Source organism: Arachis hypogaea, chromosome 12 (genome assembly GCF_003086295.3).
Source record: "Arachis hypogaea cultivar Tifrunner chromosome 12, arahy.Tifrunner.gnm2.J5K5, whole genome shotgun sequence".
Classification (NCBI taxonomy): Eukaryota; Viridiplantae; Streptophyta; class Magnoliopsida; order Fabales; family Fabaceae; genus Arachis; species Arachis hypogaea.
This window is the reverse complement of record NC_092047.1, coordinates 95,877,916-95,898,962: the sequence shown is the minus strand read 5'-3', so window position 1 is coordinate 95,898,962 and position 21,047 is coordinate 95,877,916. Positions and strand designations below refer to the sequence as shown.

Genomic DNA, 21,047 nt, shown 5'->3' with positions numbered 1-21,047 from the left:
ACCATGACCAAAAAAAGAAGAAACCATGAACGACCAAAGACGGTGTTACTACTACCAAAAAAAAAAAAAAAAAAAAAAGACGGTGTTACTAAACGTGAACACAATTCATTGACAAAAATAAATAAATAAACAAACATGGACACAATTGTAAAAGTCAAAAGAAACTCAATTAAAAATTGAATTTAATTGAACAACGTTGAATCATTTAAGCCACTAGGCATATTGTAAGGATTTTGCTGTGTTTTGCGTAAGATTATAAATTCAAATCTCTCATGTATATTATATTACAAGTAAAACTGTTTAGTTTCTCACAATATAAATTATGTTAAATATCTTATATACATGCTAATACGTGATTAAACAATATTGATAAACTATTTTACACGAAAATACATCAAAACTAATATCCTAAAAAAGAAGATAACCTCGTCTATCCATAGTGTGTTAGGTACAGAGAGGGTCGTTTTTGCTAGAGAGTGAGCAACTAAGTTACCATTTCTCTTTACATGAGAAATCTGGGTAAATCTAAGCCTATCCAAAAAAAATTACCATTTGACAAAGAGAGTCCAAAATAATTACTGTGGGTAATTGGATATCTCAGTGCATGGAGTACTTCAATGTTATCCCCTTAAACCACAACATAAAAAAACACCCCTCTATTGCTAATTTCAGTCCCACTAAACAAGAGAGTGCCTCTGCCTCCCTGACCGAATGAAAGCACGCCATGGATCTTCCAAGTTGCAACAGCCAAAATAGCGCCTTGGTGATCTCGGATCACAGCTCCAGCTCCGCGGTCTCCGCCGTTTGCTCCGGCGGCATCAAAGTTGTGCAAAGTGGTGAGATACTGATTCCTCTCTGTTGTAGGTTTTTCCATGTGGGCAGGGCATTGGAGATGAGCCTCCAGCTGAAATTCAGTACTCTTGGCGGAGCTGGGATTTTCCATAAACCTTATTATACTCATTATATCACAGTCTCTAAGACAGCCTTTGTGGAAAGAAAAATACACATTTAATATATTTTTTTTGGTGAAATTCAGATTGGATTTGGGCTTGGACTATGTTCATCCATGGAAGGCCCAACTCTGGGACACAGAACAACAGCGTGGGAATGAGAATGAGAACGCAAGTCCGGTGACTGAGGAGCAGTTCACTCGCCGCCACAAATCGTGTTGCGCCGCTCGTCTCCGATCTTGCAACAAGGAACCGTGAGCAGTTTTTCCTCCGGCCAAAGAGTGACCCTCCTAACCGCCGAGAACCAACTATCGCTTGCAAGTTCAAACCCTTCGCCCTTGCTTCGATCTTCGAAGCCACTGGTTGCATCGCAATAGAATTTTGCTTGGCTCGTCCAAGTCATCTTCGTCTTTTGCTTCTGCTCTCTTGGTGAGAGTGCTTCTGGAATTTTAATTGTTGTTATTGATGATTCCATATTTGCAACAACAAATTTTATCTCTGATTATGGATTTGCTATAGAACTGTGATCTGGTTTTTCTATTCAAATGTTGATATATGATGATTGCTTCTGAATCTTTGATCTGCAATATTTTTTCTTTTTCATCGTAGAATTTTGCCTGATACAATGTTCGGAAAATAGTTTAGATTTTCAAAAAAAGCGTCTCTATGAATGTGAATTTGCAATCCGTTAATAAAGAATTGGTAAATCCTGCATTCTTTCATGTTACAATCATGCTTCTGAAAACCAGACTGGACCGGCCAATCCAACCGGTCTAACTTTGAACCGGCAGCAGTTACGATCTGGTTAGCCTTTTAAATTGTTGATTAAAAAACCAGTGGAAAAACTGCTGAACCGGCCAGGAACCAGCAAGTCGGACCGAACCGGGACCCAGCCGGTTTTTATTACTGATAATGAGTAATGAACATTATTGAGCTGTTCTTGTTATGAGTAATGATTTTCTTAGGTTTTTCTGTTATGAGTAATTTAGATTATTTTGTTTTACAGTAATTATGGAACTGTTCTTGTTGTTCAGCTGTATTTTTTTATTTAATTGTTCAGTGTTGTGTTTATTGTTGCTGATTGTTGCTCTTTGTTTTTGATGGTTTTGATTGTTAATGTTTGTTCACTGCTGTGGTTGTTCTTATTGTTCTTGATTGTTGTTTTTTTTGTAATGCTGTTTGTTGCTGTGTTGCTGTTTTTCATGTTGTTTTTGCATTCTTATGCTGTGTGCAGCTTAATTTTTTGCATTTCTTGAGTTGTGCTTTGATTATTTAATTGAAAAATTACTTCTAACAAAGTTAAAAGAGATGCTTAAGACGAATGAAGAAATTACCATTTGGGAATGTGTGATCCAAAGTAGTTGAAAGTTCTTGACTATGGCTCTTGTCTTTTGGTTTTGCGGCAGTCCAGGCCATCTCTTCTCCTGTTCTGCTGCGTCCAGCCCTCTGTGCTCCCTCACCTCTGTGCTCTAGAAAGTATTTTTTACTGTAATTGTTGTTTTTATTGGTTTAGGATTGTTAATATCAGATTTTCTTTTCTCAATTATTGTTGTTATAACTGTGGTTTAGGATTGTTGATCAAGTTCTTGATTCTGTTATGTTATGTTGATGTTCTGTTGTCTTTAATTTTTTTTTTGTTTTTGTTTTTATTGTGATTTTCTGTTCTTGAACTTGTTCAGTTGATAATTTGCTAAATTGTTGGGCTGCTGTTGTTTTGATTTGCCAAATTAATAGGTTGCTGCGATATAATTTGCTGGATTTTCTATTCTTGTTGTTTATTTGCAAATTGTTGTGTATTGTTGTCTTTGAGTTGCTGTGTTGTTCTTCTCAAATTGTTAATTTTCTAATTTGCTAAATTGAAATTGTTGTGATTTTTGAGATTGGGATTATCCTTGTTTCTTGTTTCTTCAGGTTAGTTTATATTTGGTTGGTTGGTTAAGTTTGTTTCAAAGATGGAAATATCTTGATGTTAATTACTTTGTGTGCTTAGGTTTTTAATTATGCTTTTGGTACTATCATCATGGAGAACATTAGTAGGGGATCAAGTAGTACTTCTACTTTATTAGCATATAAGCATCTAATTTGGCTCAGATCGGACAATAGCTGCTTAATTAGATTAGAGTTAGTATTATGATTATTAATTTTCACTCTCATCAACAATGAGATTAGAGTTAGATTCAAAATATATTTAAATAAATACCTTAGTTATTTAATTTTTGAGTTTGTATTTTGATAAAATCATAAGATTTTGATGACATTTCATGTAGTGCTTTAAATTTAGAAGACGTTTTAAGATTTATATTAGATTATAATTATGTTTTAGGGTATTTATTTATATTTTTTATTATTTTATTATAAAACGAATTTTTTGGTTGAACTACGGTTGAACCGATTAGATCAATAAACCAGTAATTAGAGTGGTTCGATGACCGGTCCGGTTTTCAGAACCTTGGTTACAATTGTTTTGCTATGATGCTATTGAATACCTTTTTATACACTACGCACACCGCCTTGTCCATCAAGTGATAGCTTTTACCTCCTTTGTGGTCTCTTGGTCGAATCTAATCTTATGTCATCAAAATTAGCCGGAAGCTTAATGTAGCAGTAATCACAATTACTTCTAGGCTATCTCTATCTTTCTTTTTTGATGCCCTTCCAAGCTTGTATCGTTCTTGTTGGCATTCCCTCCCATGCTTCTCTTGCTGTTTCTATCAGCAAGTTTTTGTGCAAACAGATTTGTATGTTTATTATTCTTAGTATTAATAAATAGTTATTGAGCAGAAGAGGGAACTATCGATGTTCACCAATGACCAGAGACAACAAGAGCGAACTGGAAAATATGGAAGTCCTAGATTTCAATACCTTCAGGTGCTTCTCTCATCATCTTTTTCTTTTCAACTTCTGTTGCTTTTATTATTATAACAGCAACAACGACGGCAAAACAAAAACAAATAATAGTCATGTACAACTATTTTAGACACAAGTATTTTCGTTGACAGATGACGCTTGTTTCAGGAACTGGTGTCTCAGTTTCAGAACACAACTGATGAAGGTATACTTTTTTTTCATTTATTTTTAGAAGTTTTATTTGATAATTTAGTAATGTTTGAAACACTCTTTTCAACTGCATTTGTAAAGACACATTTGTCTTCTAGAGTTCTAGATTGCTGAAACTTTTTCATATTCTTTTTCCCCCCTTAACAGAAACAAAAGAGAGGATTCTGGCAAATTTGGCCAACTTCGCTTATGATCCTTACAATTATAACTTGTTGCGACAGGTATGGAGCCAAAAAATTGCATATTTTGTACTTTGTAACTTTCTTTAATATCGATGCATGCATTGTTCAGTTTGTAACTTCTGTTTTACCCAATTTGACACATGAGCAGCTTAATGTTTTGGAACTCTTCCTGGACTGCATGACTGAACCCAATGAAAAACTTGTAGACTTTGGTGTTGGAGGCATCTGCAATTCTTGTGCTGGTAAAATGCTAGTTGTTTTGCTCTTGTTTTGTAAACTTCTATTTTAAAGAATTTTATTCATGATAACAGCCTTTTGAATTGATTTATTTATTTTAGATCAGGCAAATGTTGCAGTTGTAAGTAAGTTTGGTGGCATACCTCTTATCATTCAATGTCTATCAAGCCCAGTCAGGAACACTGTAAGGATAAGAAACTTTCTTGAGTTTGTTTTGCTTGACCACCTCATGATTTTGTTTTGGCTCTTTAGTTCAACTTGTGAATGCTACGAGCCAAAGGGACATGTAAAGCCAGAATCTTAAAATTGTTTTTGACACAATAATCTTTCCCCTAGTTTATGCTATATATGAGCATGATTCATATTTGTTACTCTATCTTTGAAATTTAGGTTCTCTTATTGTCTTCTGTGTATCAGAAGAAATAACTTCGAATGATTTTTCATAGGATGTTAGATTCTCTAGAATGTATATACCTTTATACCTGTTAAACTTGCTTACTAATAACTTGTTCTCAAAATTACATAGTAACTGCTGAGTAAATCATATATCTTTATCGACCTTTACATTCTTAATTTTCTTCTTATTATGATTCGATGTATCACTGAGTAATTACCGTTTGATATTTAGGTAAATTATGCACTTGGAGCACTTTATTATGTGTGTAATGAATCTAACAAGGAAGAGATTTTAAAGCCAGAAGTTGTTGATGCCATCAAGAGGTATGCAGCAGCTGAAGAAGTTAGTGCAAGCTTCAGTAATCTAGCCAAAGCTTTCCTAGACAAACATCTATCTGAGAACTAGAGTTTACTATTCAATATCAGAGAGACTATCCTGTATAAGGTTATTTTCTGGCTTATAACTTAATTATTCTACAATGTTCACTTCGGTTTAAGTTCAATTAGCATTTATTCAAATTATATGGTCTTGTGATCAACATTATTTACTTGATAACAGTTGAGATTTTGAAAGGAAAGGAAAAGAAGGGAATGGCTTGAAATATTGGGTTTAGTGGGTTATAAAGTAAAGTGTTAGACAAATAATGTTAAAAGAGAAGTGGGCTATACGGTATATTGTTGGGGTTTGAAAATCCCTACTCTCTCACTCTGACCAAAAAAAAGAAAAAAAAAGAAAAAGAGAAAATAAAAGAAAGAAGTAAATAAGGAGAAAGGATAGTGGGTATGAATTTCTGGATCCTTTTATTTTTGGAATGGTTCGGCTGTAGAAGGCTGGGTATAGGCCGAAATGAAAAAAAGCATAAATTAGTCATGTTTTATTGAGACCCATTGCATGTAAAGAAAAAATGAATTTAGCATTTGAAATTAATTTATATATAACCAGGAATAGTTGGCACAATTTTTGGAATAAATTTACTTAGATGAAATTCCAATATATCAATTGTAAACATGAGAAAATAAAATTAAGCTATGAATGCTAAAAAAATTCAAATTTTTTACGATTTGAACATAAAAAGTCAGTTAATGTAGTAATTAATAGATAGCATAGTTGGTAACTTTTTTTCTATTATTTAATAGATGAATAATATTTATTCCTTGTGTCAATATTTATTTTGCAGTAAAAAAAATTAATAATTTCATTCATATATAGAAAAATATGGTTCAATTTGGTAATTAAGTAATTGATATTTTAGCACTTTGGATTATTCAGCTCACTTCTCAGCTCATGAGAGGTTGAATTTCTTTCTCTTTTGCTTCATTTAATATTTTTTCATCTCATTTTGGGTTACATCCTGGGTAACTATGTTATTTTTCAGCACATTAAATGGGAACTTCTATGGTGCTGATAGCAAAAATAAGCATATGATGATGTCCTTATGTGTTATTGTAACACTCTACCATACAGAGTCTTATGCTTAAGTCATAATTCAGAGATGGCAATGTATTACGACCTCTAAAATAAAAATTTAGTACGTATAGTAGTATGAATGATGTTTATAACTAGGAGCCTTTGAAGGAAAAAGGGATAAATAAAAATCGTGACTCGAAAAGTGTAACACTCCGATCGATAACGTAGCGAACAAAAATAAACCATCGCGAGAATTATATATATATATGAAAGAGTGTCAAAAACGGGAATATCAAAACTCAAAATCCGGTTGCGAAGATAACCGATCCGAGCATAGTAATATATACATATAATAAAATAAGAAAACCCCAAAGGAAACCCAAAAGGATACAAAAACAGAGAACCTAGTCTCCAAAATCCCCTCTAAGAGGAGTCATCACAGTTTGTATTATTCAATGGAGATAAAAGTATCTAAGAGAAATCATAAAATCAAAACAGAGTCCCGAGAACAAGGATCTTCGCTAATCCAGAAGTCTCCAGCATGCCTCAACGGGAAGCCTCGCGTCCTGCATCTGAAAACCACAAAATCCGCATGGGTGAGAACCAGAGGTCCCCAACATGGTAACAGTTCCCCATATATAACATGTAATAATAGAGGAAAGCCGAAGGCAATCCTAGGACTTCCTCCAGATAATATCAAAGCTTATAAACAAGCTAAACCATAAGTGGCAACTGACTAAAGATCCTTCAGTCTAACTAATACTTCCCTTTCCAATTCCTTCAGACCTCCCAACCACCAGCAGGAGTATAATGTAGCAAACACAGCTAAATCAAACAAGAGATATACAAATAAGAACAGATAAGGCATTTAGACAATTAGCAAGTAATATGCAGTCAAATAGGCAATCTCAAACAATTCATATAGTATGCATATGATGAATGCCTGTCCCTAGTGGCTGATGATATCATATGTCGGTTATAGAGCCAACCCAACAAGTCCTGGTAGCTAACCATTGGACTGTCCCTCTGTCGCGCATCCCCAACTCGAGTTATACTCATCATAAACTTGATCATAATCATGATCCATATCCATCACCCTCACTGGTGAATATTTATGGGGGCGAGCTCATCCGGGGCTTTCACAGTGCCCGACCACACTTACGACATAGGGTCAAAAGAGCTTCGAGTCTCAACCTGGAGCACGTGGTGGCTAGCCACTGCTTCCTCCCAGGAAAATCCTCATCTCCGATGGTGGAAGTGCAAACATTCACAATTCATTCAACAGCATATATGCATTTATACTTAGCCATAATCATGGTTCCGCCGTAGCACGGTAATAATCCAGCCATCCGGCTCACGGTTAAATCCATAACCAGCCAATTCATTAGCAATTACGGCCCTTCGGACCATGGCATAACAAGCACTTCCACCGCCATCCTCCGCATCTCACATAATCATCTTGATCCTCATTGATCATTCATTTTTCCCTTGCTTCATTCGCAAGTTACCACATTCACTAGCTCATTGCTAGGCATATTATAATGATTTAAGACATAAGTGGTGAGATTGGAGGCTTAGAAGTATGAAATTTGGCTTTTAAAACTCAAAAATCAACTTTGGGATGAAAACAGGGCCACGCGTACGCGTACGCGCACTCCACGCGCACGCGTGGATGGCCACAAAACTCATCGACGCGCAAGCGTCATACGCGCGGACGCGTGGATTGAAAAATAGCCAAACGACGCGCAAGCGTCAGCCACGCGTACGCGTGGGTGCTCTTGCGCCCCAGGCACAAAACTGGCACAACTCTAGCACAACTCTCGGAAAAATAGCTGGGCATTTGGTGCAGCGCATCGACGCGCCCGCGCACACCACGCGCACGCGTGGATGGTGCTTTCTTGAAGAACGGCGCGTACGCGCCAAGTGCGCCTACGCGCGGAGGGTCATTCTACTAAAAATTTTCTAAGTTAAAAGCTGCAGAATTCACAGATTCAACCCCCAATCTTTCGACGGACATAACTTTATCATTTTAAATCGTTTTCCGCTCGTTCTTCCAACGGCATGGACATCCCGGATCCAATTTAATTTCTAAATAAGTTTTGTACAAAACGGGGATCCGTAATCCAAGTTATGTCTCGTCAAAATATGCACAAAAACCATGTTTTCATACAAAACCACAAGGTGCCATTTTCAAAACAAGCCATTTTCAACTCTTTCAAAATCAACCAAAACATGCCAATTTCAATCCTTTTTGAAATCAATCAAAATGTACCAATATCAACATCAAGCCTCCTCAACTCACACATCAACACTTCACCACAATTCGCAAAACATCATGCCACTAATTTAGCACTTCTCAATCAAATGGCTAAGAGATAACACAAAAACATGTCATACATACTTTCTCATCCCAATCTCCCATGATACCACTTTCAATTAACCATCATTACACATACTCAATATCATACTCACCATCAACATGGTGTCACCCACAATTCAACCTCAATTACTCATCAAGCATGTATCACAACATGCATATTTCTCATACATCATACCATCAAGGCATCAATAATCATCATCACATATATGACCACATCATATATCTCAACCATTCAACAACATCAACAATTCAATGCCTATCTTAGGGCTTCTAGCCTAAGTATTTCCTACCACATTACATATTAGATACGAGAAACCGAGACCATACCTTAGCCGATTTTCCAAGCTCAACCGGAGCACTTCCAAACCACTTGTCCACAAGTCCTCTAGGTTTTAACCCCTCCAAGAACAGATTTTTACCACCAAAAATCCTTTTTCAAGTTTTCCAAGGTCTCAATCAAGCCCCAACATTCACATATACACAACCTAAGCCACAATCATCATACCCATACACAACATCTCAATACCCAAACATCATAGAATAACAAATTACACTAGGGTTGAGAATCTTACCACACCCAAGGTCCAAGGAGACAAGATTAACCTTCTCCTTTAAGAGAGTTGGGTCCTATAACATCAAAGAGCCCAAAATCTCAACATTTTTGCTCATGAAACTCGAAATCAAAGCTAGAAATTCGAAGAGCAAAACGTGACTTACCTCAAGATTGATTGTATGGGTTTTGTAGAGCTATCCGCGGTGAACGCGTGGCTGCAAACGGTGCGGCGATCGGAGCTCTAAATCAAAAGTTATGGTGGTTTGAAGATCAACCAAGGGAGAGAACTTGAGAGAGTGTTCTTCCCTCCATGGCCTCCATTTTCAGCGTGTGAGTGTCTCAAGTGAGGAGAGAGAGTGCTGAAAACTAGGGTTTTGGTTTAGTTTAGTTGGGTCAAGGGCCCACTTTGGGTCCGGTTGGCTCGGTTTGGCCCGTTCGGTCCAATCTTGGTCCGATTTCTATAAAATCGGTACCGAAATTCTCGTCTCAATCTCTTCTATCATATTAAGCCATAAAAATCACATTTTTTTTGGCTTTCTTGAATAAATTCTCATTTATAGGTTAATTAACCGTTAATTAACCGGGTCTTACAGTTACTCTGAAAATGTAACACGTGGCTATTAATCTCACTCATTGTTATGGTTTTACGGAATATGGAGTAGCTAGTAGGTTATTTTTTCGTTACTTGTTTAAAAGATGGTCTCCCATTCTTTATAGGTTAATTATATGATTAACTAAATGAGATATTTGGACCATATTAAAAATTTAGTAAGAAGTTGTAGTGGTAACAAAAAAATTAATATAAAAGTCATGTATTGTACCAAAAATATATTACAAAAATTTGCTTTATTATTTGTTGATGTATAGAATATAATTATGGAAATTTTCAAATCTTATTATTAGCTATATATCTATATGTAAGATAGAATTGGTTGGTAATATTTATTTAATTAACTAAATAATAATAAAGGGTTCTTTTTGGTTTAACAATTACTGCATGGTATATAATATATAAATAAATTACACACATGAATATGAATATAATCATAAGTAGGAAAAAAATTGTAGTGTTAGAAAAATGTTATTTATATATTAGAATAATATAATAAACAATTATAATAAAAAAGTTAAATTTATTTTTAAAAAAAGTCTCTGTTCAAGAATAAAATTAGAATATTATATTTAATTTATTCAGATTTGAACTTAAATATATGTCTTTTCATTTATGTAGATTATTTAATATTAGCTATTTTTAAATGTGTTTGTTATTCAGTTGTAATTATTTTTCTTATATAATAATAAAATAAATATAAAAAATAAATTTTTAAATAGTTAATATTAATTATTTTATTATAAAATTATTTTTTAGCTCTTGTTTTAAGGAGGATATAAAGTTTATACTTATAATTTAAGATTTATAATTTAAATTTTAGAATTTAAAATTTAGAATAATATATTTTTTGTCTTTGAAATTTGTCAAAAATTTTAAAAATACCTCTAAATTTTATTTTGTTTTAATATACATCAAATATTCCCCTTACAACTAAATTTTTAAAAATTTTAGGACTAATCCATCAATAATATATAATAACTATGTCTGATTTGTTTATGTTAAAAGTTCTTCTTGTAAAATTGTTGTTGAATTGGTCTTTTAAGTTTTTTGACAAATTAATCATCAGTGATATATTTGATGTAAATCGAAAAATTCTGAAACAAAATAAAATAGTATATTTTTAAAAGGTTTAGCAAATTTTGAAGACAAAAAATATACTTTACTCTAAAATTTAAAATTTAATATTTAATATTTAAAATAAAAATTTATTTTTGGCTAAAAAATGGATTCCCTGATTTAACTCAATAATAACTTAGTTAATGTTAACGAATTATAACTCAAATGACATAATCTCTCTATACTAAGATAGAAATTATAGATTTAAATTTCACTTCTAAGTTCTAACTTTTTTTGGGAGGAGGGGGGGAGGAACTTAGTTAATTGACGTAGTTAGTATTTAATAAATATTATCAATCAATTTTGTCTTATAAACTCTATGTGTATCTAATAAAATTCAAATTTTTCCACAATTATATTCCAATATATGCTAGGCTGCTAGCATCATCTATCAAATAATAAAGTAAGTTTTTGTAACCTTTTTAGTACACTACATGAATTTTATATTCATTTTCTTGTTTAACTAATAGCTCAAATACCTCGTTTAATTAAACATATAATTATACTTAATAACTAGCTGCAAGAAATGAGACTTTTTTTCAAATAAGAAACGGGAACTTAGTTCATTAGTTACTCCGTAACAATCAATGAGATTAATAGCCACGCGTTGCATTTCTATAGTGACACACAAAGACATCATCACATGCTTATTTTTGCTATCAGCACCATAGAAGTTCTCTTCTATCTATATGCATAGCCCACATTGTGCCAACTAGATCAATACCAAAAATATCATCAAACTAGCCGAATATCCCAAAAAAAAAAAAAGCCAATTTACTAATAATGATTAAACACTTCAGTTTAGTCATAACTAACCACTCCAACTAGGGAATGGATGTTTTCAATTGTTAAAAAAAAATTGAGAGTGTAAAGTGTGATCTCTAACCTTTTATTGCTCTCTCTTTCTCTCTCTCTCATATTTATTCTTAGTTTAACTTATAAAATAAATGATAAAAGATCACACTTTACTCTCTCAATTATTTAAAAAAATTGAGAAGATCTATTTTCCTACAATTTCGGAACATCCACAGTAATGTGTCTGTCATAGCAGGTTCTGCTGTGTCCCCACTTCTGCAGCCCCCACACGCCACATAGCAAAATGCTACCATACTTTCATCACATGAAGAAGCAACTTAGCTTCATCACCAGAGCACAGCCCTAAAATTAAAATATATAAAAAATATTAAAAATATAATTGAAACAAATTTAACAAAAATTATTTTCTATATGAAAAAAGCAATGATGTTTTTTTCAAATATTGGGGTTTGGGGTGATTTTTAGAATTGTGGAGCCGTCATAAACGCTGGCCAACACGCAGATCCCGTGTTGTTCACCACGCAGCTTGCGTGCTGACGTGTCGTCCATGCAAGGAGGCAAGAGACAAGAGACAAGAGGCAACCATACATACAAGAGGCAACCATACATAGCTCAACCTTACTCCATACAAGAGGCAATCATACATACTCAGCTCATCAAGCGAATGTGTCTTCATCCAAGGATCACGCAGGCCAACCATGCAGCACGCAGGATGCGAGTTGAGGACGCTACGACACGTGCATGCCACCAAGGCAGCATGCAGGTTGCGTGTTGGTGGCGCTCCGCCATCTGGCCACCATGCAGCAACACGCGAGTTGCGTGTTGATGTCGTTGCGCCACTTGTCTAGCATGCAGCAGCACGCGGGATGCGTGTTGCCCCGTGTCGGCATGAAGGAGGCAAGCCCCCCTCCGGGAACAAGCGTCATTAATGGTGGGAGGGGAGGTTGGTAGCGTGCCCGTCTATATTAAGAGGGTGATGGGGCTCATTGCTCATGTATTGTTAGGAGGTGGTGGGGTTGGAGATTTAGGGTTGCCTTTCATTGTTGAGGGAGATGAGGGTGGAATTTTCACTCATTGAGACTTAGGATTTTGAATTAATTTTAAGGTTGAGAGTGAAATTAGAATACTCAAAATGGTACGTAATTATACGTTTCTTGAAGATTATGTGGTCAATTATTTAGGACATCCTAATTATATAAGTTTGTTATTTTTATTTAATGTATTAGTATTTATTTGGTTAACATTAATTTAGTAGTTTATTATTATTTATTTGGGTATTATGATTCTAAGTGTAGTGTTAAATATTAATATAAATTATAATTAATGTTTATTTTTTTTGAAATTAATATATATTTTTTATTATTTATTAGGATATGGTATTTTATATTTTGTAAACATATATTTTGTTAGCCAATAATATATAGTTATATGTTATAGTGAAACTAACAAAGAATATAGATGTGAGTAATAAGAAGTTATCAATTTATTCGTATGGAAAAGTCTAGGGGGCCAGCAACTTTTCCAAATTTTGGCCAGCATGTAACTAGCAAGGAAAAATGAGCCATTGGATGAAATCTCACACTAATCTCACACCATTAAAATCATCATTGATGGCTATTTGATGACTACAAATACCAAAAGTTGCTGGCCCCTTAGCACTCCTCTATTCGTATTGCTATTTATTAAATTAATTCCTTTTGTGGTTAAACTTTATGAGGCTAATAAGAATCTTTTGTCCCGTAAGCTTGACCAACCAGAGACGTGACATCCGGATGTTGAGCAAGCCTTATGGGCCACCGGATTTTATCAGCTCTCGAGAATTGGAGTGATCAGAAGACATTCTACGATGCTAGCTGCTCTTGTGGAAAGGTGGCGGCGGCTGGAGACACATACGTTCGGTGAGGTTACAGTGACACTGGAGGACGTGTTATACATATTCGGCCTACCGATCGACGGAGAGGTTATGACTGGTTGGATCAATAGCAGTCACGACTTCTTGATCATGCAGAGCCTTAGCGAACCCCAAGTGAGCAGTTCCTCCAAGAATTACATAAATCTTTCATGGGTTCGCTATATTAGAGACACACTGCCTTTGGACACATGGGAGTCTGTTATGCGCTATGTTAGGTGTCACATCTTCTGTCTGCTGGGTACCACACTCTTCATGGATAAGTCGACGGCATATGCCCACGCAAAGTATCTACCACTGCTCCAGAACTTTGATCAGATTGGTAGTTACAGTTGGGATCAGCTTGTCTAGCGCACCTTTATAGGTCACTGTGTCATGCATCACGGTACGATTGTAAGAAAATGGATAGTCCACTTGATTTGTTGTTTGCTTGGGTGTGGGAGCATATGTCGTGCCTGGCGCCGATTCCCCGACACCGGCTTGCGCCGGCTGAGATACCAGTGGCATGTAGGTAACCGTCATCATTTTATTGGAATTTAATGTGTATGTTATTTATGGATTACTGGCAAGGTTTAATTCAAACTATGTGGATAATTTTCTATGTTGCAGACGGAGTCATCATCCACGGGTCCAAAATTTGGCGAGATAGGACTCAGGCGTCTATTAGGCATGCAATCAACTTTATGGAGGAGGTGAATATGGGTTTAGAGGTTTCCTATTATGATTTACAGTATTATTAATAATCTAATGCTCCTCGAATAAGTTTGCAGTTTGTCTGGAGGCCGTATGTCGGCATCATCATTGTTGCGGACCCATACGCACACCTTGATGTCTATGACACGGTGGGGCCATTGAGGTCGTTCGAGTGTGTCGAACGGCTCCCTGCGGACCGAGTGGTTCGCCAATACGGATATGCACAGTCCCCTACCAATTGACACGCATTGCATTACTCTTCGCGGAGTACAGCACCATGACTGGCGCGGGATTCATGACGAATGGATATAACAATGGGGTAACCACCGCAACAGTCATTTGCGAGATCGGGGTCTGCAACCAATTGTCGACTTCACCCCGTCTGCCGATTACCGGAGTTGGTACTATGGATCATACGGGATGTACCTGAGGCAGTCAGCATTCATTCATCAGCACCCACCACAGTATCCACCGCAGCAGCCACCTCAGCAGCCACCACCTCAGCAGCCACCGCCTCAGCCTTACGCAGTGTTTCAGCCATTTCCGTATTATCGCTCCCAGCCATCTCATGGGCAGTCGAGTCGTCACAGATCACATCACAACCAGCACAGCAGTGTTGGATTCGGGATCGCAGACATTCCCCCATTCTCACCAGCACAGCCATCTCTTGAGGACTACGATATCATCCATCGATTCCTTGATAGCGGTGGTCCTGGTCTTGATGATGCCTACATCCCAATCATCCCATCATAGCAGTCCGTGCACCCCACTGGGCATCGGTCAACGGTTCGTCTCATCGACACCATCCACCGGCCACACCCGATAGTCGAGCTAGTGTATGCATCGAGTCGCATATTCGAATCGATCGGGGTCGTATGAATGCATCACAGCAAGGTCCAATCGGTCTGGACTTGAATGAGCCGTCACAGGAGCATGTTGGCGAGTATATCCCTGGTCCTTCTGCCCCGACAGGTGGGTCAGGTCCAGCAAAGGGACAGGCAGACGGAGGTCGATCCAGTCCGACAGAGGGACATGGAGTTATTCGGGGCCATCAGTACAACTTACAGACTAAGATTGTTCCCACAGAACACGTGTGCCTCCCGCTGTATCTTTGAATCTCCCAACAGGCTTTCTTCTGTATCAAGCTGGCTCGGATAAGCCAGTCGCACCCACGTCTGTAAGTCTTGCACTTTGCATAGAACGTCTGTGGCTCGGATTCATAAACAACGTAATCGAATCCTCTGGAAATAGTGTAACTATGAATTGCCGCAATGACTGATTTTCTTTAACTGTATTCCATTCCAATCTTAAACTCCCCATCCTCAAGATCAGCAACACCTATAAGAAAACAAATTTGTCGTTCATTGATCCGCTAAAACAAAATCAAGTAAACATACTACCCACTACTCACGTACCTATGTTTGCATATTCGGGAAACTCCGGTGCATGCATGGTGTTAAGATCCAAGCTACGCATAAAGGGTGGAACGTCCATCGGTTGACTAACTGCGGATGGAACCACTAAAGTTTCCGCCACAGCCTCACCTCCCCCATCGCCATCCTTGTCCTCATCACTGGCTTCGTACGTAGCTTCGAACTCCTCATCGCTATCATCCTTCATTCCCAAGTACACCTCAACTCTGTCATCTTGCACATCTGGGTCATGTTGAACCTCATCTGCAACAATATGCTCAAACTCAATGTACAACTCAATCCTCGGGTGTTGCACCTGAGTTTGTTGGTGAATACAAAACATCCGCTGAATACTTGTTTCGTCGACTATTGGCATAACCTCAAACTGTATCAGGCCGCCAAAAAGACAACCGGACTCTTGTAGAGAATGTTGGTCACCCTCTTTACAATATCAACCTCTATGCTTTGACAAAGCCCGTACTTTAGTTCCGCGAACGTTATAGTGAACGGAATGACAAATGAAAACATATTCTCACACACAAAGCTCACACCCTCATACGTATTTCATACGACCTCACTGTTGTGGTAAACCACTATATTTGCTGTGCCCTCCATCGTACCGATCTTGGAGAAAAACTCTTCTCTCAGAATGAAGCAAAATGGTTACGAACTTTGCTTTTTATAGGCAAAAGACTCACCTCGCAGGCTACGTGTTGCTAAATCATCCAACCAACATCCGTCATGTGTGCAACACGCAACCTGCGAGTTGCGTGCCACGTAGGAATCACGCATCATGCGTGTTGATGGATGGCCGCCACGTGTCAACACGCAGTTTGCGTGTTGCTTCCGATTTGGATACGTGTCAACACGCAGCTTGCGTGTTGTTTCAAATTTTGGACGTGTTCAACATGTGGGCTGCATGCTGAGAGAGCACGTTACCTGCTTGTTGGACCTGCATCTCTGCAACATCCACATACCTGTATATACACCAAAAACGTCCATTTCCAGAAAAAATACAAATCTTTTTTCTATATTTAAATTCTTTAGCCCAAATTTAACATTAAAAATATTTTTAAAATTTTTAGAAAACATCAAAGATAATATATACTTTATCATATATATTGTTTAAAGAATTTTCATCCGTACATTTTTATCATTTTAGAGACTCATTGTGCTTTCCAAAAGGTGGCTGTCTTTTGGAACGGATTAGGTTATACTCCTATTCATATTGAAGAAGCTCAGGGGCATAGTGGAGGTATTTAGGTGCTTTCTGCATGGCCCGGAGTATCTTGCAATGTCGTGGCAGCGAGTTCGCAAGTGGTGTGTATTGAGTTTTCGAATGGCGGTTTCTCTTGGGTCTGTGCAGCGATTTATGCAAGTCCCATTCCTAGCATAAGGGAAGAAGCTTGGAGGATTTTGACAGATTTTTTCAGAAATTATTCAGGTCCTTTATTAGCTATTGGGGATTTTAATGAGATCATCCTTTCATCTAAGGTTAAAGGTGGAAACTTTGTCTCTCGAAGGGCAAAGCGGTTTGGAGCTCTCTTAGATGAGTGTGGTTTGATTGATTTGGGAGCTCATGGATCTTTGTACACTTAGTTCAGACATATGCAGGGTAATCGGTTCATCTCGAAGAGGCTGGATAGGGCTGTGGCTACTGATGCTTGGTGTTTTCATTTTTCGGAAAGCTATGTGGAGAATTTGGCAAGGATGTATTCTAACCACTGTCCCATTATGGTGCGATGTCAAGGTAATGATAGAAGAGTCGGGGTAAAACCTTTTCATTTTCAAGTAGCTTGGTCTTATCACCCAAGCTTTTCGTCGGTGGTCAGGGGTGCTTGGGACAAGGGTAGACCCAATCCAATTCGTTGCCTTTCTCAGGTCAGAGATGATGCTTTGGCCTTTAACCGATATGTCTTTGGGAATATTTTTTTTAAAAAAGAGAAAATTGGAGAGGCATGTGACCAGTATCCAACAGAGAATAGAGAGAGTTGATGCTTTATCCCATATACAGGAAGAAAGGGAGTTACAGGCTGAATATAGTAATCTGCTTATGCAAGAGGAGTTGTTTTGGTATCAAAAATCCCGAGAGCACTGGGTCAGATTTGGAGATAGGAATACTAAGTTCTTTCATATGCAAACCATTATGCGGAGGAAGCGTAACAAGGTTCAGGGGTTGTTTTTGGAGGAAGGAAGATGGAGTACTGATCCGCAAGAACTCGAAGACTATGCAATTGGATTTTATAGAGATCTTTTTTGCAATGTGGAACAGGTAGACCTTGATGTGATGGAGGATCAGGAATTACCTTCTTTGTCTCGTGAGGCTATTGAAAGTCTCACAAGAGATGTTTCTAAAGAAGAGGTTAGGAAGGTAGTTATGGGCATGAACTCTTTTAAGGCCCCAGGTGCCGATGGTTTTCAGGCTTTTTTCTTCAAGGAATATTGGAAAATGGTTGGTACAGAGGTTTGGGAACTTGTTAAGAAGGCTTTCGCTGGGTTTGATCTGGATAGTGCTCTATTTGACACTTTGGTGGTGCTGATTCCTAAAGTTGATAACCTGTCTCGCATGAAAGAGTTTCGTCCTATCAGCCTCTGTAATGTCATCTACAAGATTATAACTAAGGTGGTTGTGGAGAGGTTACGACCTTTTCTACAAGATATCATTAGCCCTCTGCAGGGAGGGTTTATTCCTGGAAGGGGTGCCCCAGACAATATCATTGTAACCCAGGAAGTTCTCCATTTTATGAAGAAAACCAAATCAAAGAAAGGTATTATTGCTTTTAAAATTGACCTAGAAAAGGCTTATGACAGGGTAAGCTGGGAGTTTTTGGAGCAATCTCTCCTAATGTTTGGCTTTCCAGGTACTATTGTTTCTCTTATTATGAAATGTGTAAAGTCTTCCTCCCTTTCTCTAATGTGGAATGGTAACCAGTTGGATGGTTTTCAGCCAAAGAGGAGTTTGAGGCAAGGAGACCCTATGTCTCCTTATTTATTTGTTATTTATATGGAGAGGTTGAGTTGCCTCATTGCTAGGAAAGTGGAGGTTGGTAGATGAAAACCAGTGACTGCGTCTAGGAGAGGTCCTGTAATCTCCCATCTCCTTTTTGCAGACGACCTTATCCTTTTTTGCAAAGCGAAAAAATCTCAAGTGCTTCATATTTTGGACACTATGGCCACCTTTTGCAGAGCATCTGGTATGAAGGTGAATTTTGACAAATCTCGTGCTATCTGTTCTATGAATGTTTCTAGACAACGCAAGGATCTCTTCACTGGTATTTCTTCTATCCGCTTTGCTAATTCTTTGGGAAAATACCTTGGTGTCCCCCTCAAGCATGGCAGAGTTACTAAAGCTGGTTTTAATGATGTGGTTGATAAGCTTACTAATAGGCTAGCATCTTGGAAAGGTTGCTTCCTTAATAAAGCTGGTCGGATTTGCCTTGCTAAATCAGTTTTATCTTTTATACCTATTTATAGGATGCAAGTAAGCCTTTTTCCATCAGCATCTTGGAGAGTTTTGACGACTCCAAACAACTTTGGAGGTCTTGCTTTGCGGGAGTCGCGGTTGGTCAATTTTCTTTATTAGGAAAGCTAGTTTGGCAAATTTTGATGAATCAAGAGAAACTGTGGGTCAAAATTATGCTTCAGAAATACCTCCAGAATAGAAACCTATTTGCAGTTAAAGCAATGGGTTCTTCATCATATATATGGAAGTCTATTGTGCACACAGCTTTCGTATTAAAGGAAGGATTTGTTTGGAAAGTGAGATCTCTTTCTAAGAATTTCTGGTTTGACTCTTGGTTGCACTCTAGGCCAGTAGGAGCGAGAGTTGAATTTCTTGATATCTGTGAGGCTGATTTGACCATTAAAGATGTTTACCGTGATGGAGTTTGGCATTTGGAGAGGATTTACTCTTTTCTTCCTAGGGACTTAAGGGAAGACATTCTTAGTTTAGTGCATATTTCGGCTTCTGGTCGTGATTTGGGTTGGAGTTGGAAACACACTTTTTACTCTGCTAAACAAGGATATTTATGGTTAATTCAGAATAAGTTGAATTGGGATAGGAATATCAATTGGCTTTGGCTTTGGAAGGCGCGTGTCCCTGAAAAGTTGAGGCTCCTAGTGTGGCTTTGCCTGCATGATGCTATACCAACTCAATATCTACGTTTTCGGCGACATCTCTCCTCCTCATCCTTATGTACACGTTGCAATCAACTTCCGGAGATAATTCTGCATTATTTTTGGGATTGTGAAGTTGTGCGCTCAGTTTGGGTTTCTCTAGTTTTTTTGATGTGTGTTTCTTTGGCTCTCACGAGGTGCATGATTGGTTCAAGCATGGCCTCCTCAATGAAGGTTGTTCCAAATTTGCAGATATAATATGGTCAATTTGGCAAGACAGAAATATTGATAATTTTCAGGGAGTTTTTGGATCTCCTGGGTCAATTGCATACAAGGCTCGCAGGTGGATGGTGGATTTTGAATATACAACTCATAATCGAGTGTGTTGCATCCAGGGATTAAAACCTCTGTCTTGGTCTCTGCCAAAACCTGGTGCTTGAAAGTTAAATTGTGATGGGAGTGTGAACTTGGGGGATGATTGTGCTGGTTTTGGGTAGGTAATTCGCGATAGCTCCAGTCAATGGGTAATGGGATGCTCAGGAAATTCCTTTGGATCTAGTGTCATCAAGATGGAGTTGTGGAGTATATGGAAAGGTTTGGCTTGGACTTGGGAGGCGGGTCTTAAGCTTATTGTCTGTGACACAGATTGCGCAGCAGCTTTTGAGCTAGTGACTGGTTGGCAAGTTCCACTCTGGCATCTTGAAAAAGAAGTGATACAACTAATCTTTGAGTTGAAGTTAAGAAGGGATTGGGATATTCGTTTTGAGCCTATCCCGAGAGAAGCTAATGTCGCGCCTCACCGTAATGTAAAGAAGCCTGTTACGAGTAAGTGGAAAGGAAAGAAGTGGAATCAGACTCAGTTTCAGTTCATCACATGGATTCGGAAGTAGCTGATTCAGTAGCAGAATCTGTTGATTTAGCAGTTTCAGTAGCCGTATTTGATGATGTTTATGTTTCAAAGTCACTTCAGGAATCGATCTCAGATTTAGCATGGAAGATAAGGACAGAAGAAGATAGGTAGCTTTCCGCCCTAACTAAAACATCTAAATCTTAATAGGATGCAGCTTGTCCCGATCTGTCTCCGGTCATAACTAAGATAGATCGATTAATCTCCGAGAAGTCCTAAAGCGGAAGTCATCTATTGAGGACAGGACTAGGCAGACGGAGGTCTAGGAGCTTGAATAGCTTACTGAATTAGCTCAGTAAGGC

The 21,047-nt window shown here is 37.8% G+C and overlaps 2 protein-coding genes and 1 long non-coding RNA gene across 3 annotated transcripts; 2 read left to right on the top strand and 1 right to left on the bottom strand.

Annotated features, from left to right (window-relative positions):
* Nucleotides 1–276: 276 nt before the first annotated feature.
* On the top strand, nucleotides 277–5,344 carry LOC112727767 (uncharacterized). The gene is made up of 8 exons (XM_025777666.3): nucleotides 277–836; nucleotides 1,037–1,379; nucleotides 3,732–3,818; nucleotides 3,966–4,002; nucleotides 4,155–4,228; nucleotides 4,338–4,431; nucleotides 4,528–4,610; nucleotides 5,055–5,344. Exons 3-8 carry the CDS (start codon nucleotides 3,747–3,749, stop codon nucleotides 5,226–5,228), a joined length of 534 nt encoding a protein of 177 aa, XP_025633451.1. The 5' UTR covers nucleotides 277–836; nucleotides 1,037–1,379; nucleotides 3,732–3,746; the 3' UTR covers nucleotides 5,229–5,344.
* Nucleotides 5,345–6,475: 1,131 nt separating this feature from the next.
* Nucleotides 6,476–9,514, bottom strand: LOC140177340 (uncharacterized). The gene is made up of 4 exons (XR_011869175.1): nucleotides 9,328–9,514; nucleotides 9,183–9,237; nucleotides 8,938–9,095; nucleotides 6,476–6,802 (listed from the first exon to the last, which is right to left on the bottom strand). It is a non-coding gene; the product is annotated as an uncharacterized lncRNA (long non-coding RNA).
* A 4,040-nt stretch (nucleotides 9,515–13,554) lies between these two features.
* Nucleotides 13,555–13,968, top strand: LOC140176803 (protein MAIN-LIKE 2-like). Its single transcript, XM_072208353.1, has one exon. It carries the CDS (start codon nucleotides 13,555–13,557, stop codon nucleotides 13,966–13,968), a length of 414 nt encoding a protein of 137 aa, XP_072064454.1.
* Nucleotides 13,969–21,047: the final 7,079 nt, after the last annotated feature.

Excerpts from the sequence above, each read along its gene's own strand:
- LOC112727767 (XM_025777666.3), top strand. The coding sequence starts at position 3,747 with ATGTTCACCAATGACCAGAGACAACAAGAGCGAACTGGAAAATATGGA. Across the intron at positions 3,819-3,965 it reads CTAGATTTCAATACCTTCAG|GAACTGGTGTCTCAGTTTCA; the intron begins GTGCTTCTCTCA and ends CGCTTGTTTCAG. Across the intron at positions 4,611-5,054 it reads CAAGCCCAGTCAGGAACACT|GTAAATTATGCACTTGGAGC; the intron begins GTAAGGATAAGA and ends TTTGATATTTAG.
- LOC140176803 (XM_072208353.1), top strand. The coding sequence starts at position 13,555 with ATGCTAGCTGCTCTTGTGGAAAGGTGGCGGCGGCTGGAGACACATACG.